Source organism: Sarcophilus harrisii, chromosome 5 (genome assembly GCF_902635505.1).
Source record: "Sarcophilus harrisii chromosome 5, mSarHar1.11, whole genome shotgun sequence".
Lineage (NCBI taxonomy): Eukaryota > Metazoa > Chordata > Mammalia > Dasyuromorphia > Dasyuridae > Sarcophilus > Sarcophilus harrisii.
In genome coordinates, this window is record NC_045430.1 from 267635000 (window position 1) to 267649470 (window position 14471).

A 14471-nucleotide genomic window follows, 5' to 3' on the forward strand; every position below is an offset into this window, starting at 1 on the left:
GTATCTCTCCTGTGACCCAGCCTCTACAGCCGGGACCGGCTGGTCTACACAGCTGCATCTGTATCTCTCCTTTGACTCGGCCTCCATAGCCGAGACTGGCTGGTCTACACGGCTGCATCTATGTCTCTCTTGTGACCCAGCCTCTACAGCCGGGACTGGCTGGTCTCCACGCCCGCATCTGTATCTCTCTCGTGACTCAGCCTCCACCCTCGGAAGATGAAGGAGGCACTGCAGGCAGACTCTGGGGAATGGAATCTACAGGGATTATTTTCCCCATTATGAGAAAGAGAAAAGTGCGGATCAGAGGGAGTTACACGGCTTGCCCTCGTTCACACAGTTACAGAGGCCGGATTGGAAGCCGGGGACCTCGGTTTTTTACTTTAACCCTCTTAAAGCTCAGCACTCTGTTCCCTCTGGCTCTCTGGCCTTTAATTTAGCCTTGCTTTGGCAGGCAGGCAGTAATAAAAGCATTATATCCAGTGAAGGGCTATCCCTTCCCTCAATAAAAAAAGGACCGGGCCTCTGTCTCTCGGAGGGACCGCTCCACCTTTTGTTCTTCTAACGCTAGGGTCCAGCACACAGTAGGAGTGTAATGAACTCATCAAAAAGGATGAGGACTGGAGAGAAGTCACCAGGACCCCACAGAGGACACTAACAGTTCATAGACCCCCAGCATCCTCACTGGATGTGACCACCCCCATTCTTAGGGCAGGAGCTGCCCTCCCATTCCTCTTCTCCCCTCCATCCGCCTCCCATTCCCCACCCAAAAGGAACCCTCCAAATAAGAAGGCAGTAAGCCTTCCCCATTAACTTCTCATGGGTAAATTAAAGAACATATCACAGTAGTGTGCCATTACAAATGACTCTGAAGAACTCACATTTCTGTCCACTTCACTCAGGGCCTGTTCAAGTACTCTTAAACCCATTTTACAGATGAGAAAACCAAGATTTGAACAGCTGAGCAACTTGCTCGAGCAGATATCTCAGGCAGGATTCCACCTGGATCAGACACCCTCTCTGCTTTCCCATGTCACCTTGCTCCAAGGTCAGAGAGGATTATAAATAACCTGCTCTAAATTCACAGTCAAGATGTATCAGAGGGGGAGGGTTTGAACAAGAGGGAAATGAAGGCAGCACCAGCCAGGAGGGTCCCAGGAAATGTAGCGGCCCTTAGCACAGAACCTGGCATGCAGGAGTTGCTTAAGAAGTATTTATCGTCCAGGGAATCTAAAGAAACCCAGTTAAGAGATGGCACTGAGGAGCCCGGCCAGATTCCAGAAGAACTATGACAGTGACAAAGGGGAAAAGCGGGACGGACACCTTTGTGGCCATCACCCACCGAGCCAGAAGCTGGCCTGCGGCTCCGCTGCCACAGCTACATGTGGCATACATTTCATGGCACACAACAGCTCTGAGGACCCCTTCGCGCTCATTACATCAGCAAAAATGGTTAAGAGCAGCAAGAGTCAATGCTGGAGGGGCCTAGAAAGGCCCCCTCTATCCCACGCTCCACAACCATTTGTACTCCGTGGGCCACGGACTCCACCACAGGGCAAGAGGAGCCGGAGGAAACGGAGACCTGTGCACCTCGAAACGTTCAGTCACTTTATTCCAATATCAAAAACTGGAAAAAAGCCCATTGTCTGACATACAGGAATGTTGTGAGATGCCAGCGGTCTGCGAGCTCTCCCCGGCCCAGGAGTTACTCAGGTGAACGAGAGAAAGAGAACAAACATCGATGGGGCGTCCACTCTGTGCCAGGCGCCCTGCCAAGCACCGGGCAGGCGGAGAAAGGCCGGCTGAGCAGGAGCTCCCCGGCTAATCAGGGGAGAGGATAGACACAAGCTGGACTTCCAGAGAAAAAATATGGACGGGGTGAGCTGGGCCGCCTCTGACGTAAGGAGTGGGAGCCAGGAGGGTGCAGAGAGGCCTGGGCGGAAGGCTGGGAAGGAAGGCAAGAAAGCCTGGAGGCCGAGAAGAGGGGGAGGGCAGCCCGCCTGCGCCTGCCCACTCTGCGTCGCTGCCCCCCCTCACTCGGGCAGACAGCACACGGATGGAGAAAGAACACCAAGAAATCCGCAAAGACAATGGCCCAGGGAAGAAGCAGGAGCTCAGGAGCAAACCGGGGTCCAGCAACAAATACACAGAAGGGGAGAAGCCCAGGGGAAAGAGGTTTTATGGGGGTTTTATGGCTGAGAGTCTGTGTTTCAAGCAGGGTCATTTTTAAAAACTGCTTTATATGAACAGTGACCCCGCTGATGGTTAGTGAATCAATAATGGCAGCTCTTAAATGGCAAAGTTCTTAAATGAAAGATTAAGTCTTTTCTAGATTGCTCTGGAAAGTTCTGTGGTTCTCCTGCAAGTGCTTTCCAGACCTGAGCCTGTTTTAGGGCTCACCAGCCATGTGGTCGGGAGTGGGGGCTGTTTTTTCTATCACAATAATGGATGGGGAGAGAGGAAAAGGAGCTGAGCAAGAAAGGGAGAAAAGAGAAGAGAAATGGGGAGAGAGAGAGAGCAAGAGGGAGAAACAGACAGACGAGACAGAAACAGAGAGAAGAGTTAGAGGGAAAGGGGGAGAGACAGAAAGAGAAGGAACGCATTTAACCCCATTTTACAGATGAGTTTGAGGATCTAAAAGGCTTTTTGATGACTTGTCTACATCCAAATGTCCAGTAATCACCTGGGCCAGGATTGAAGGCCCAGATCTAGGGATGGTCCAGGACTGTCCTTTCCCTTTTTGCATCTTCAGTGCTTAGCCCAGTGCCTGGCACACACTATGTACTTAATAAATGATGATTCGTGGCTTGCCCAAGGTCCCCCAGGGAGTAAATGTTAGAACCAGGATTCGCACTCGGGTCCTGGAAGCTTCTAGATAGGACACCACCCTCACTCCCCACTTAAGGCCCAGGTATGGGCACATTCCTAAGTCAAGTGAGCCTGGAGGTCAGGGGGCAGCAGCACGTTTCCTGCAAATCTGCTGAGCGGAGGGGAAAGGCAACCAGGGGCAAAGTCCGCTCCAAACCAAAAGGAAAAGAGCAAAGAAAAACAGAATTAGAGGGAGGCGAGCCCAAAAGAAAAGCAGGGAAGCAAGGAGCGAGGACCCAGGGAAGTGCAGGGGCAGCGGATTCAGCTGGGAGCTCTGGGCCAGAGGGGGAGGGGCCCTGGAGCTGCCCACGGCCGATGAGCAGGGACCTGGGCCTGCCCCAACGGGGCAAACGTGCATCCTGCCTGGGGGATGCAAGCATGGGATCTGAGCCTAGTCCAAGAGATAAACGAAAGCATCTATTTCAAAGGAGGCCCTGCCCAGGGCATAGCACTGAGCTGGGGGAGCGGGCCTCAAGCCTGCCCCTGACGGTCACCCCCGACCTGGGAAAGCTCGCCGCACCCTGGGGGCCTCCCATCCGTGCTGTGCCCCGGGCCTCCCGTCCGTGCCATGCCCCAGGGGCCTCCCATCCGTGATGTGCCCTGGGCCTCCCATCCGCGCCACGCCCTGGGCCTCCTGTCTGCACACTGCATCCTGGGCCTCCCAACCGTCACACGAGAGGACGGCTCATGAGAGCGCTCCCATGCTTGGGATCCCAGGACTTCTCCCTCTCCCCCTTTCACCAAGCCCAGGTCAGGACCAGAGCTGTGCCCACCCATCCCAGAACAACTCTGTCATTAACAGGCAATCAACTCAAGAAGTCCCTGACACCAGAGGGGAAGGCGGAGGTACTACAGGGGCTCTTCGGGGTGGCCCACGATTGGTGCTCCTAAGCCAATGAAGGGAACCGTGGGTCAGATGGCGGTGCCCTCTAAATTCTGACACCCTGGGCCAAAGCTCCAGCTACCTCAGGTTAGTGATGCCTCCCAAGCTCCACAATCACAGGGCTCTGCCACTCAGAGGAAGGGGACCGAGAGCTGATCCATTCAGACCCAACTCGTTTACGTCATTCTCCTCTTTTCGAACTTCGGACACATAGTTCCTTCCTTTCTCCCCCTCCCCTCATTCTCTGGGCAACATATAGCAATGGGGAGGGATGGAGACCTCCAAGTGCTGCCTCTACTCTGGGAGTCACGATGGAGGAAAATGGCAGAAACGTGTGCTGAGGATACAGTAAAAGAGGGTTGGGACCCCCAGAGGAAAGCTGAAGCCCTCTCTCCCCTTCCCCATCTGCCTCTCTGTCTGTCTACATGTACACACAGAAACGTATATATGTGCGTGTGTCTGATATTCTCTTTAACTAAACATATTATATATATATATATATATATATATATATATATATATATACTACATATTATCTCTGTAAGTCTCTCTGTATATAAAATCCTGTCTGTCTCTGTGTGTATCTGTCTCTATATATATGTATGGAAAATCTGTCTATTAATATACACATGTATACGTATGTATGTATAAACTCTGGCTCTGCCTCTTTCTCCATATATTCACATAAACACTAACATAAAAATGTCTCTATATAAAATCTCAACCTCAGTCTCTCTCTGCGTATATGTCTGTGTGTATGAAATCTGTCTCTCTATAGCTATACATATATATGTAAAATCTGACTGTGTCTCTCTATGTAACATCTCATTTCTCTATATAAAATCTCTGTCTGTCTGTCTCAGTCTCTCGGTCTCTCTCTATGTGTAAAACCTCTATGTCTCTCTATAGAAAATCTCTGGGTCTCTTGGTCTCTCGCGCATATGTGCACTCGCGGTTACGCGCGCACACACACACACACACACACACACACGCCTCTGTCTCCCTCCCACCAGCAGAGCACAAGCCCTGACCGTAGGGCTTACTCCGTGGGAGGCGCAGGGCGGGGGGGCCACAGGCCCTGCCCTCTAGCACTTGACCTTGCCAGCGGGAAGGGACAGGCAAGCTGCGCTGGGCCCAGTGCCCACCCTCAGTTACAGGAGCAGGAGGGGGTCTGTCGTCTTACCTGAAGGCCCCGTCCTGTGGCTATATTGGCCCACCTGGTGGATGCTCTGTTGCAGCAGGCTCAGGCACTCTCCGAGGCAGCTGAGGGTGGCCGCCGAGGTAGCTTTGAGCAGCAGCAGGTCCTGGTCCAAGGCCGTGAGGGGGCCTGAGCCTGGCAAGGCCTCGATGGCTCGGACGAGGCTCTTCTGCTGCCCTTCCACTTGGCTCATCATCTGCCAACAGATCAAAAAAGGAGAACAAAGGATCAGGGCTGGCCGGAAGGCACGGCAGCGACAGTGGGCACCCATTCTTTTTCCTGGCCAAGGCGGGCGGCTGCCAGCCTCCTGCACTGCCCGAGAGCTGGTAGAGGCACAGTAGTCCCATAAACTTGACAGAGCTATGACAACAGGATCACAGTAATAACCACTGGCATTTATGCAGTTTTAAGGTTGCAAACAACTTCACACACAGGATTTCTTTTCTTTACAGCAGCCCTGCCAGGGGGTACCATTAATCACCCTCATATTTAGACATGAGGAAACAGGCTGAGAGAGGACACACAGCTAGGAAGCGCCTGAGGCAGGATTCAAACTCAGCCCTTCCTGGTTCCAGGTGACAGCTCCAGTCATCCGCTGTCTCAAGTGTCCATCCATCTCTCAGGACACCCTGACCCCTCGCTTAAAGTTGTGAAACCGCTCAGAAGGCACCGCCTTTCATTGGACAGAACGCTGGGTTAGGAGGCAGAAATTCCCAAGTTCAAATTCTGGCTGGGCTGTGTGACCTACACAAATCGATTCGCTCTCTGTGCCACTAGTGATTTCCTCAGACTTGCCTACTACGGCACAGGGGGTGGCCATCTGCACGAGGAATGGGCGCTTCCCCTCAGGACAGAGTCGTCATTTTTAAGTAGACGGCAGTGGGTCCCAGAAGATGCTCTGGTGGTCGGCCGGTGGGATGCCAGCCAATGGGGGGGGGGCTGCCAACCTTACTGCCCGAGGGGACCTCTGCCCCCTCTCCGGCCAGCTGTCACCCAACAGGGAGTGGATCCCCAAAGGCAAAGCAAAACGCTCCATGATTAAACCATCCCCGAACCCCATGTTAATCTCTGCAAAGCCAAAGGGCCAGAATCTGAAGAGAAGCCGAGAGACGACAGCTCCAGAGACTGGGTCCCCACAGCCATACTCATACAGCCAAAGCAGAAGTTTACAAGAACTGGGGGAAAATGGGTATGAACGAAACAAGTGCCTACTGTGTGCCGAACCCCATGCTAAGCACGTAAAGCTTAAAAGAAAGACTCTAGTGTCCTGTTCTTGAGGGGGTCAGGCTACAACTCTGGCCGCTGCAGGATGGACGGCAAGTCCAGGAGCCCTCAGGGTGCAGCAGAGAGGGAGATGGCAAGGCGCAAATCCGAGGTGACATGAGTCAGCCCACTGACGGTGAGGGGTCAAGCAGGGCAGAGGGGTAAGGAACAGAACTGCAGGCTCTCCCAACCCCACCCCCACAAGCAGGCAGGAAGGTGCCTGGATGCCCAAGACCTCACACTGGCTGAACTTTGTCCTGGCCCGGCCTGGAGGGTGAGGGTTCCTCCGGGGTGCAGGTGCCCCTACTAGGTGATCAGGGTGGGGTCTGGGTACCCTGGGGCTAAGGGAAAAGAAATGGTCCAAGTTACAGGGGCAGAACTGGGGGAAACGAACCGGCTGAAGCCAGGCTGCTCCAGCACACTTATAGGCACATGCCCAATGGTTAGAGACAGAACGCTCACCCCTAAGAGTAACAAAGCAGTAGCTTTGGTGCATATATTAAAATCAATTCAATTCAATCACTGGTGATCCCACTCCTACCACGAGCCCCCCCGAGACGCCCAGGCCCGGGAGGGGAGAGTGCCTTTGCCCAAACAAGTCCGCCATGCCTGGGGGAGAAACAACGTGGAGCCATTTTTCCGGGGCACTGTCCCAGTCCAGAGGAAGGACCCCGAGCTGGGCCAGCCACAGGGGCCCGAGCCCCCAACCTGTTCTTCACTTAGGAAAATGAGATGCGCAGACAAGCGATGTGAATGTTACCTCGGGGTGACATCTGTTACCACAGGGGGACACGAGCCAGCTTCGCCCAGGGCCAGAAGACCTGAGTTCAAAACCCGCCTCAAACCTACAAGCTATTAAAAAAAAAAAAAGAGCACATTTCTAGGCACCTTGGGTTAGACTAACCACCGGGCCCGGGGCAGGGCCCTAAGACTGATGCAGGCCATTAACGAAGACTCGGGTTTTCTAAAACCCAATCATGCCCTTCCCGGGTCTCTGCGGCGTCTGTCCCCAGTCTTCCCACCAGGACTTCCCGAGGGCGCATCAACGCAAGCAGCTCTTCCACACTGCTTCGTACCTGCCAAGCGCCAAATAAGCCCACGCTCTGATTCACTCCTTCGCTGCAATATGGACGCAGAATTTGCTCTAGGGAAACATTTTCATTTCTTTTTCATGTATGTAAAGCAGAGAGTTTGGGAAGATGAACTCACAGAGCAACGCAAGCGTGAATAAATACAGCAGAATCCAAGAGTGATCAGTGTAAACACGCAGGGCCTTTCCCACAGGGCCCCCCACGGCACCCACAGGGCCCCCCATGGCACTTGTTGTGTGCCCCGACTCCCTGCCAGCTATGGCTCGGGGTCCAGGAGGCAAGTCAGGAGCCCAGGACTGCACAGCGTCCATACACTAGCCTCGGGTCCTTCATCTGTGCAATGGGCAGGCGGCGCTGCAGGAGCCAGCCCCAAACTGGCTTTAGGGTGATCTGGGCTGTGGACACAGCTGCTGCCAGGACAAAAGTCATAGGCGCCCCGGAGGCCGGGGGGCGGCTCTGGGGGGGCGGCTCTGGGGGGCCCCCCGGCGCTTCCCTGACCCACCTCCCACAGCAAGAAGATCACAGCGGGGCAGCTCCAGACACCCCCTTCCAAGGAGGGAGATGAAGGAGCAGAGCCAAGATGGCTCAGCAGGCCGTGAGTACAGCAGGTCAGCAGCGAGGCAAGCTCAGCCTTGGAACCCACAGCTCGGCAAGGGCTGATGAGCCGGCCCCACGACCCAGCACTCGGAGACAGTCCCCAGGCCCCTGGGGCTTCGGGGCAGAGCTCTGCTTGGAAAAGCGTGCAATGAGCCAAACAACGAGCAAGAAACAAAACCCAAAAAGCTCTGACCGCAGAAAGCTACCGCGGCGACAGGAAAGATCAAAACCCAAGCTGAGAAGGGGATAGCCCTGTCACAATGCCTACACGCAGTCTCACAGGGGATGGTGAAGTTTAAAATCAAGTAAGAGAAACAAACAAAAAACTGGGAAAAGAAATGAGATTTATGCAAGAGAATTGTGAAAAAGAGTCAACAGCTTAGAAAACAAAGCCAAAAAGTGACTGAAGAAAAGAGAACTCCTTTAAAAAGAGACCTGACCAATTGGAGGGGTAAATAACCACTTTAAAGGGAAGAATTAGCCCAAAGGAGGCAGGTACAAAAGCTAATGAAGATCATTCAATAAAAATTAGAACAGAACAAGTGGAAGTAAAATGACTCAATGAGACATCAAAAATCAGTCCAACAAAAATCAAAGCGTAGAAATAATAGAAAATGTAAAATACCTCATTGGAAAAACAACTGACCTGGAAAACAGATCCAGGAGAGGTAATTTAAGAATTATTGGACTACCTGAAAGCCATGACCACAAGCTTAGACAGCTTCTTTCAAGAACTTATCATGGAAAACTGCTCTAAAACCAGAGAGTAAAATAATCACTGAAAGAATCAACCAATCACCTCCTGAGATCCCAAAATGTAAACTCCAAGGAATATTATAGCCCAATTCCAGAATTATCAGGTAAAAAGAAGAAAACACTACAAAGAGCCAGAAAAAAAACAATTCAAGTATCAAAAAGTCACAGTCAGGAAAATATAGGATTTAGTAGCTTCTACATTATAGGATGAGAGGGCTTTGGAATAAAATATTCTGGAAGGCAACGGAGCTTGGATTACAATTAAGAATCAATTCTCCAGCAAAACAGCATACTCTTTCAGAAGGAGACAGACATCCAATGAAATAGGAGACTTTCAAACTTTCTGAAGAACAGACCAGAAATGGACAGAAAATCTGATCTTCAAATGCAAGACTCGGGAGAAGCACAAAAAGGTAAACAGAAAAGAAAAACAAAACATGTTATTCAATGAAGTTAAAGTGTTTACATCCCTATATAGGAAGATGAGACTTGTAACTCTTAAGAACTGTATCTCCATTACAGCAATTAATGATTATGCAAAGATAGAAGGTGTAGGTATAAGTTGATGTTGACTTGATAATTTAAAAATTAATTAAAGAGTAAATTTAAAAGATTGTATTTGGAGAAGAGGAAAAGGGAAGGCAAAATGAGGTAAATTATATTACATAAAGAAGCATGAAAGACTTATTCTAGAGGGAAAGAAGAGGGGTTGGAGATTGTTTGAACCTTACTATCATTGGATTTGACTCAAAGAGACAATAATATACAGACTCAGATGGATAAAGAAAATTATCTTACCCTATAGGAAAATGGGGAGGAGGGAAGAAAAGAGAAGTAAAATAGGGTTCATAGAAGGCAGGTGAGATTGGGAGAGGCAGAGGTCAGAAGTAAAACAATGGTGAGGAAAGACAAGGTGACAGGAGAGACAAAAGCATAAAGGAGTAGGGAAGATGATGGAAGAAAGTACACAGTTACTAATTATAAATGAATGTGAATGACATGAACTCTCCCATAAAATGAAAACAAACATCAGAATGGACTAAAACCCAGCATCCTACAATATGTTGTTTACCAGAAACACATTTGAAGTGGAGAGACACACAGAGAATAAAGGGAAAAGATTGGGGCAGAATATATATTATTCTTCAGGTGAAGTAAAAACGAAAGAAAAGCAGGGGTGGCTATCCTGATCTCAGACAAAGCAAAAGAAAAAACAAATCTAATTAAGAGACAAGGGGAAAAACTACATCTTGCTAAAAGGTACCATAGATAATAAAGAAATAACAATATTAAATATGTATGCACCAAATGGTATATCATCCATATTCTTAAAGAAGTTAAATGAGTTACAAGAAGAAACAGTAATAAAACTATATTAATGGAAGAATCTCAACCTTGCCCTCTCAAAACTACATAAATCTAACTTCAAAATAAATAAGAAAGAATGAGGAAAATAGAATTTTAGAAAAGTTAGACATGATAAACCTTTGGAGAAAAATTGAATGGGGACAGAAATAATTTTTTTCTCAGCAGTACATGGCACCTACACAAAAACTGACCATGTGACCATGTATGAAGGCATAAAAACATCACAACCAAAAGCAAAAAGGGAGAAATAGTAAATGCATCCTTTTCAGATCATGATGTAATAAAATTACACATAATAAAACACCTTGGAAAGATAGTTTCATTAAAGAGTAATTGGAAACTAATTGATATAATCTAATTCTAAAGAATGAGTGGGTCAAACCACAAATCACAGAATCAATAATTTCATCAAAGAAGACGATAATGAGACAATATGCCATAATTATGAGATGCCGTCAAAGCAGTACTTAAGGGAAATTTTTTATCTCCAGATGCTTACATGAATAAAATGAATTGAACGTGCAGTTTAAAAAAAAAACTAAAAACAAACAAACAAATTTAAAATCCCCAATTACAAACTTTTAGAGTCTAGCTCCTGTAGTGAGATGAAGAGTTTGATAGTCAGGAGGCCAGGCAAAAGAATTCAGTCAGAACTCTTCAAGTTTTATTGATCAGGAACACAAATATATATATACCTTAAATGCTTACAGGTTTGATACAAAGTACACTCTTTTGAAGTTCCTATAGCCCAACAAAATCTACTGTGATGTAAATGATTAAACCCCTGAAGTCCCGGATTTTGGTTACTTAGACAAAGATGAGATACACATATATATATAACTGAGATACACATCAGAGTAAAGTTTATTTTGCCATTGTCTCAGGTATCTTTCTCCCAAATACGTTTAGTCTTCTTGTGGACGTTCTTTCCTGTTCTAAGTTCAAAGATTTGCCTTTAATGTGTTGAATAGTGTTTGCATTTTGTTTCAGTCACTAGATTTCCAACTTATAGTATTACCAAGCATATGTCTGCTATTAATAATAGAAAAGAGATGTTGGTGAGCCAAGTTGCGGGAAGATTTAAGACCTGGGATGGATTCTTGCCTCCTGGCCCTCTACAAATAACAAATTAGAAATTATGAAAATTTAAGGAAAAAAATTAATAAAGTTGGAAGTAAGGTAACTATTGAACAAATAAATAAAACTACAAGCTGGTTTTATTGGGAGAAAAACAATAAAAGAGATAAACCTTTGGTAATTTGATTAAAAAACAAATTAGCAGTATCATCAAAAAAGGGAATTAAAATAACAAAGGGAATAAAGTAAAATAGACAAATGAAGCAAAAGTGATATAATCTATAATAATAAATAACATAATAATTTAGCTTAAAAAAAGAGGAAATTAAAGCAATAATTAGGAGTTATTTTGCCCAACTGTATGTCAATATCTGACAATCTAAGTGAAATAGAGGAATACTTACAAAAATATAAATTGCCCAGATTAACAGAAGAGGAAAGAAAATATTTAAATAACCTCATTTTAGAAAAAGAAAGTGAATAAACCATTAATGAACTCCCTAAGGAAAATCTCCAGAGCCAGACGGATTTACAAGTGAATTTTATCAAACATTTAAGAACAATTCATTATAATACCATAAAATATTTGGAAAAACAGGCAAATAAGTTCTACTAAATTCCTTTTCTGACACAAATATGCTAAACCAGGAAGAGCCAAAACAGAGAAAGAAAATTATAGACCAATCTCCCTATTGAATTTAAAAATCTTAAATAAAAAATTAGCAAAGAGATTATAACAATTAGGATAATACCACTAGGATAATACATTATGATCAGATGAGATTTATACCAAGAAGGTAGGGCTGATACAATATTAGGAAAACTATTAGCATAACTGACCATATCAATAATAAAACCAACTGAAACGGTAAGATTATCTCAATAGATGCAGAAAAAACTTTTGACAAACTATAACACTTATTCCTATTAAAACAAATTCAAAAGAATATAGATCAATCGAACTTTCCTTGAAATTATAAATAATATCTATCTACAACCATCAGTAAACATTAACTGTAATGGGCATACCTAGAAGCCTTTCCCAATAAGATCAGAAGGTAAAACAAGGATTCCCATTATTACCACTATTATTTAATATTGTATTAGAAATGTTAGCTTTAGCAATAAGAAAAAAAATGAAAGAAAATTAGAATAGCCTTTGAGAAAGTAAGACTAATTTGTAGATGATATGATGGCATACTTACAAAATCAACTAAAAAACTACTTGAAACAACTAACAACTTTAGCAAAATCGCAAGGTATAAAATAAACCGATATACATCATCAGCATTTCCATATATTACCAACAATCCTCAGCAAGAGAGAAAGAAAGAGAAAGTCCAATTAAAATAACTATAAACTATGTAAAACATTTAGGCGCTTATTTGCCAAGACACACAATTACAAAACACTTTTCACACAAATAACATTAAAACAAATGGAAAAATATCAATTGTTCATGGGTAGGCTGAGCTAATATAATAAAAATGGCAATTCTACCTAAATTAATTTCTATCAATAAAATTACCAAAAATTATTTTATAGAGCTAGAAAAAAATAATAAAATTCATCTGGAAGAACAAAAGATCAAGAATATCAAGGGAATTAATGGAAAAAAATGCAAAAAAAGGTGACCAAGCCATACCAGATCTAAAACTATATTATAGAGCAGTAATCATCAAAACTATCTGGTAGTGGCCAAGAAATAGAGTAGTGGATCAGTGGAATAAGTTAACACAAGACATAGTAGTCAATAACTACAGTAATCTACTATTTGAGAAGCCCAAAGATGACTCCAGCTTCTAGGATAAGAACTTGCTATTTGACAAAAACTGGGAAAATTGGAAAATAGTATGACAGAAAGTAGGCATAGATCAACATCCCATACCATATATCAAGATAAGATCAAAATGACTACATGATTTACACAAAAGAATGAACAATAGATAAATTAGGAAAACTAGAAATAATTTACTTTTCAAGGGAAGAATTCAAGACGAAACAAGAGATAGAGACATTATGAAATGCAAAATAAAGTGGCTTTGCCCAACAAAATCAAAATTATAAGGAATACAGAAACCTGAGAAACAATTTTTAAGCCAGTGTTTCTGACAATGATCTTCTTTCTAAACTACATAGAAAACTTTTAATACATAGTCAAGTTTATAAGAATACAAGTCACTCCCCAAATGAAAAATGATCAAAGGATATGAAGTTTTCAGATGAAGAAATTAAACCCATCAATACTATCACATGAAAAAATGCTCTAAATCACTTTTGATGTAGAAATTCAAATTAAAACAACTCTGAGATACCATCTAACACTTATCAAATTGGCTAATCTGGCAGAAAAGTAAAGTGACAAATGTTGGATAAGAGGGGAAATGGAAACAAAAATGCATCGTTGGTGGAGTTGTGAACTGATCCGAGCACTCTCAAAAACAACATATTCATACCCTTTGATCTAGCAATACCACTACTAGGTCTGTGTCTGAAAGAGATCTAAAAAAAAGGAAAGGGAAAGACTCACATGTACAGAAATATTTATAGCCGCTCTTTTTGTGGTGTCAAAGAACTGAAAATTGAAAGGATGAGAGACCCTCATCTGGGGAATGGCTAAATAAACTGTGGCATGAATGAAATAGAGATCTATTGTGCTCTATTGCATTCACATGCCACAGTTTATTTAGCAATAAGAAATGATGATTTTTTGATTTCAGAAAAACCTGAAAAGACTTCTATGAACTGATACTAAGTGAACACAATACGCAGTAACAGCAACATTGTGTGACGATCAACCATCTTAGACTTGGCTCTTCTCGACAATATAATGATCCAGGACAATTCAAAAAGACTTGCGATGGACAATGCTATTCACATCCAGAGAAAGAACTATGGAGACTGAACGTGGATCAAAGCAGACTATTTTCACTTTTTTTGGCGTTTTGTTTGGTTTGGTTTGGTTTTCTCTTTCACACCTGACTAATGTGGAATTACATTTACAGAGCACATGTATAACCTATAGCAGATTGGGGAGGGGAGGGAGGAAAAAAAGTGGAAATGAAGGGAAGAAAGGAAGGGAGGGAAGGAGGGAGGAAGAAAGAGAGGAAGGAAGGGAAGGAGGGTGGGAGGAAAAGAGGAAGGAAGTAAGGAAAACAAGAAGGGAGGAAGGGAGGTAGGCAGGAAGGTAGGTAGGCAGCTAGAAGGGAGGAAGGGAGGTAGGAGGGAGGCAGGGAAGAAGGGAGGGAGGGAGGAAGGGAGGGAGGGAGGAAGGGAGGGAAGGAGGAAGGAAAAAAGGGGAGAAAGGGAGATGTTAGTAGTGACTCTTGAAAGAACCTCTAAGTATTTATTAGAACTGGCTACACCCCAGTCT

The 14471-nt window shown here is 45.0% G+C and overlaps 1 protein-coding gene across 4 annotated transcripts in view; it reads right to left on the reverse strand.

Moving 5' to 3' along the window:
- OSBPL10 (oxysterol binding protein like 10) overlaps positions 1–14471 on the reverse strand; it is a 200356-nt gene that overhangs the window by 80423 nt on the left and 105462 nt on the right. For all 4 annotated transcript variants that reach the window (XM_031940428.1, XM_031940429.1, XM_031940425.1 and 1 more), the window contains one exon: positions 4932–5142. In XM_031940428.1, coding sequence (XP_031796288.1) covers positions 4932–5142 — 211 coding nt within the window. The remainder of the gene's footprint in view (positions 1–4931; positions 5143–14471) is intronic.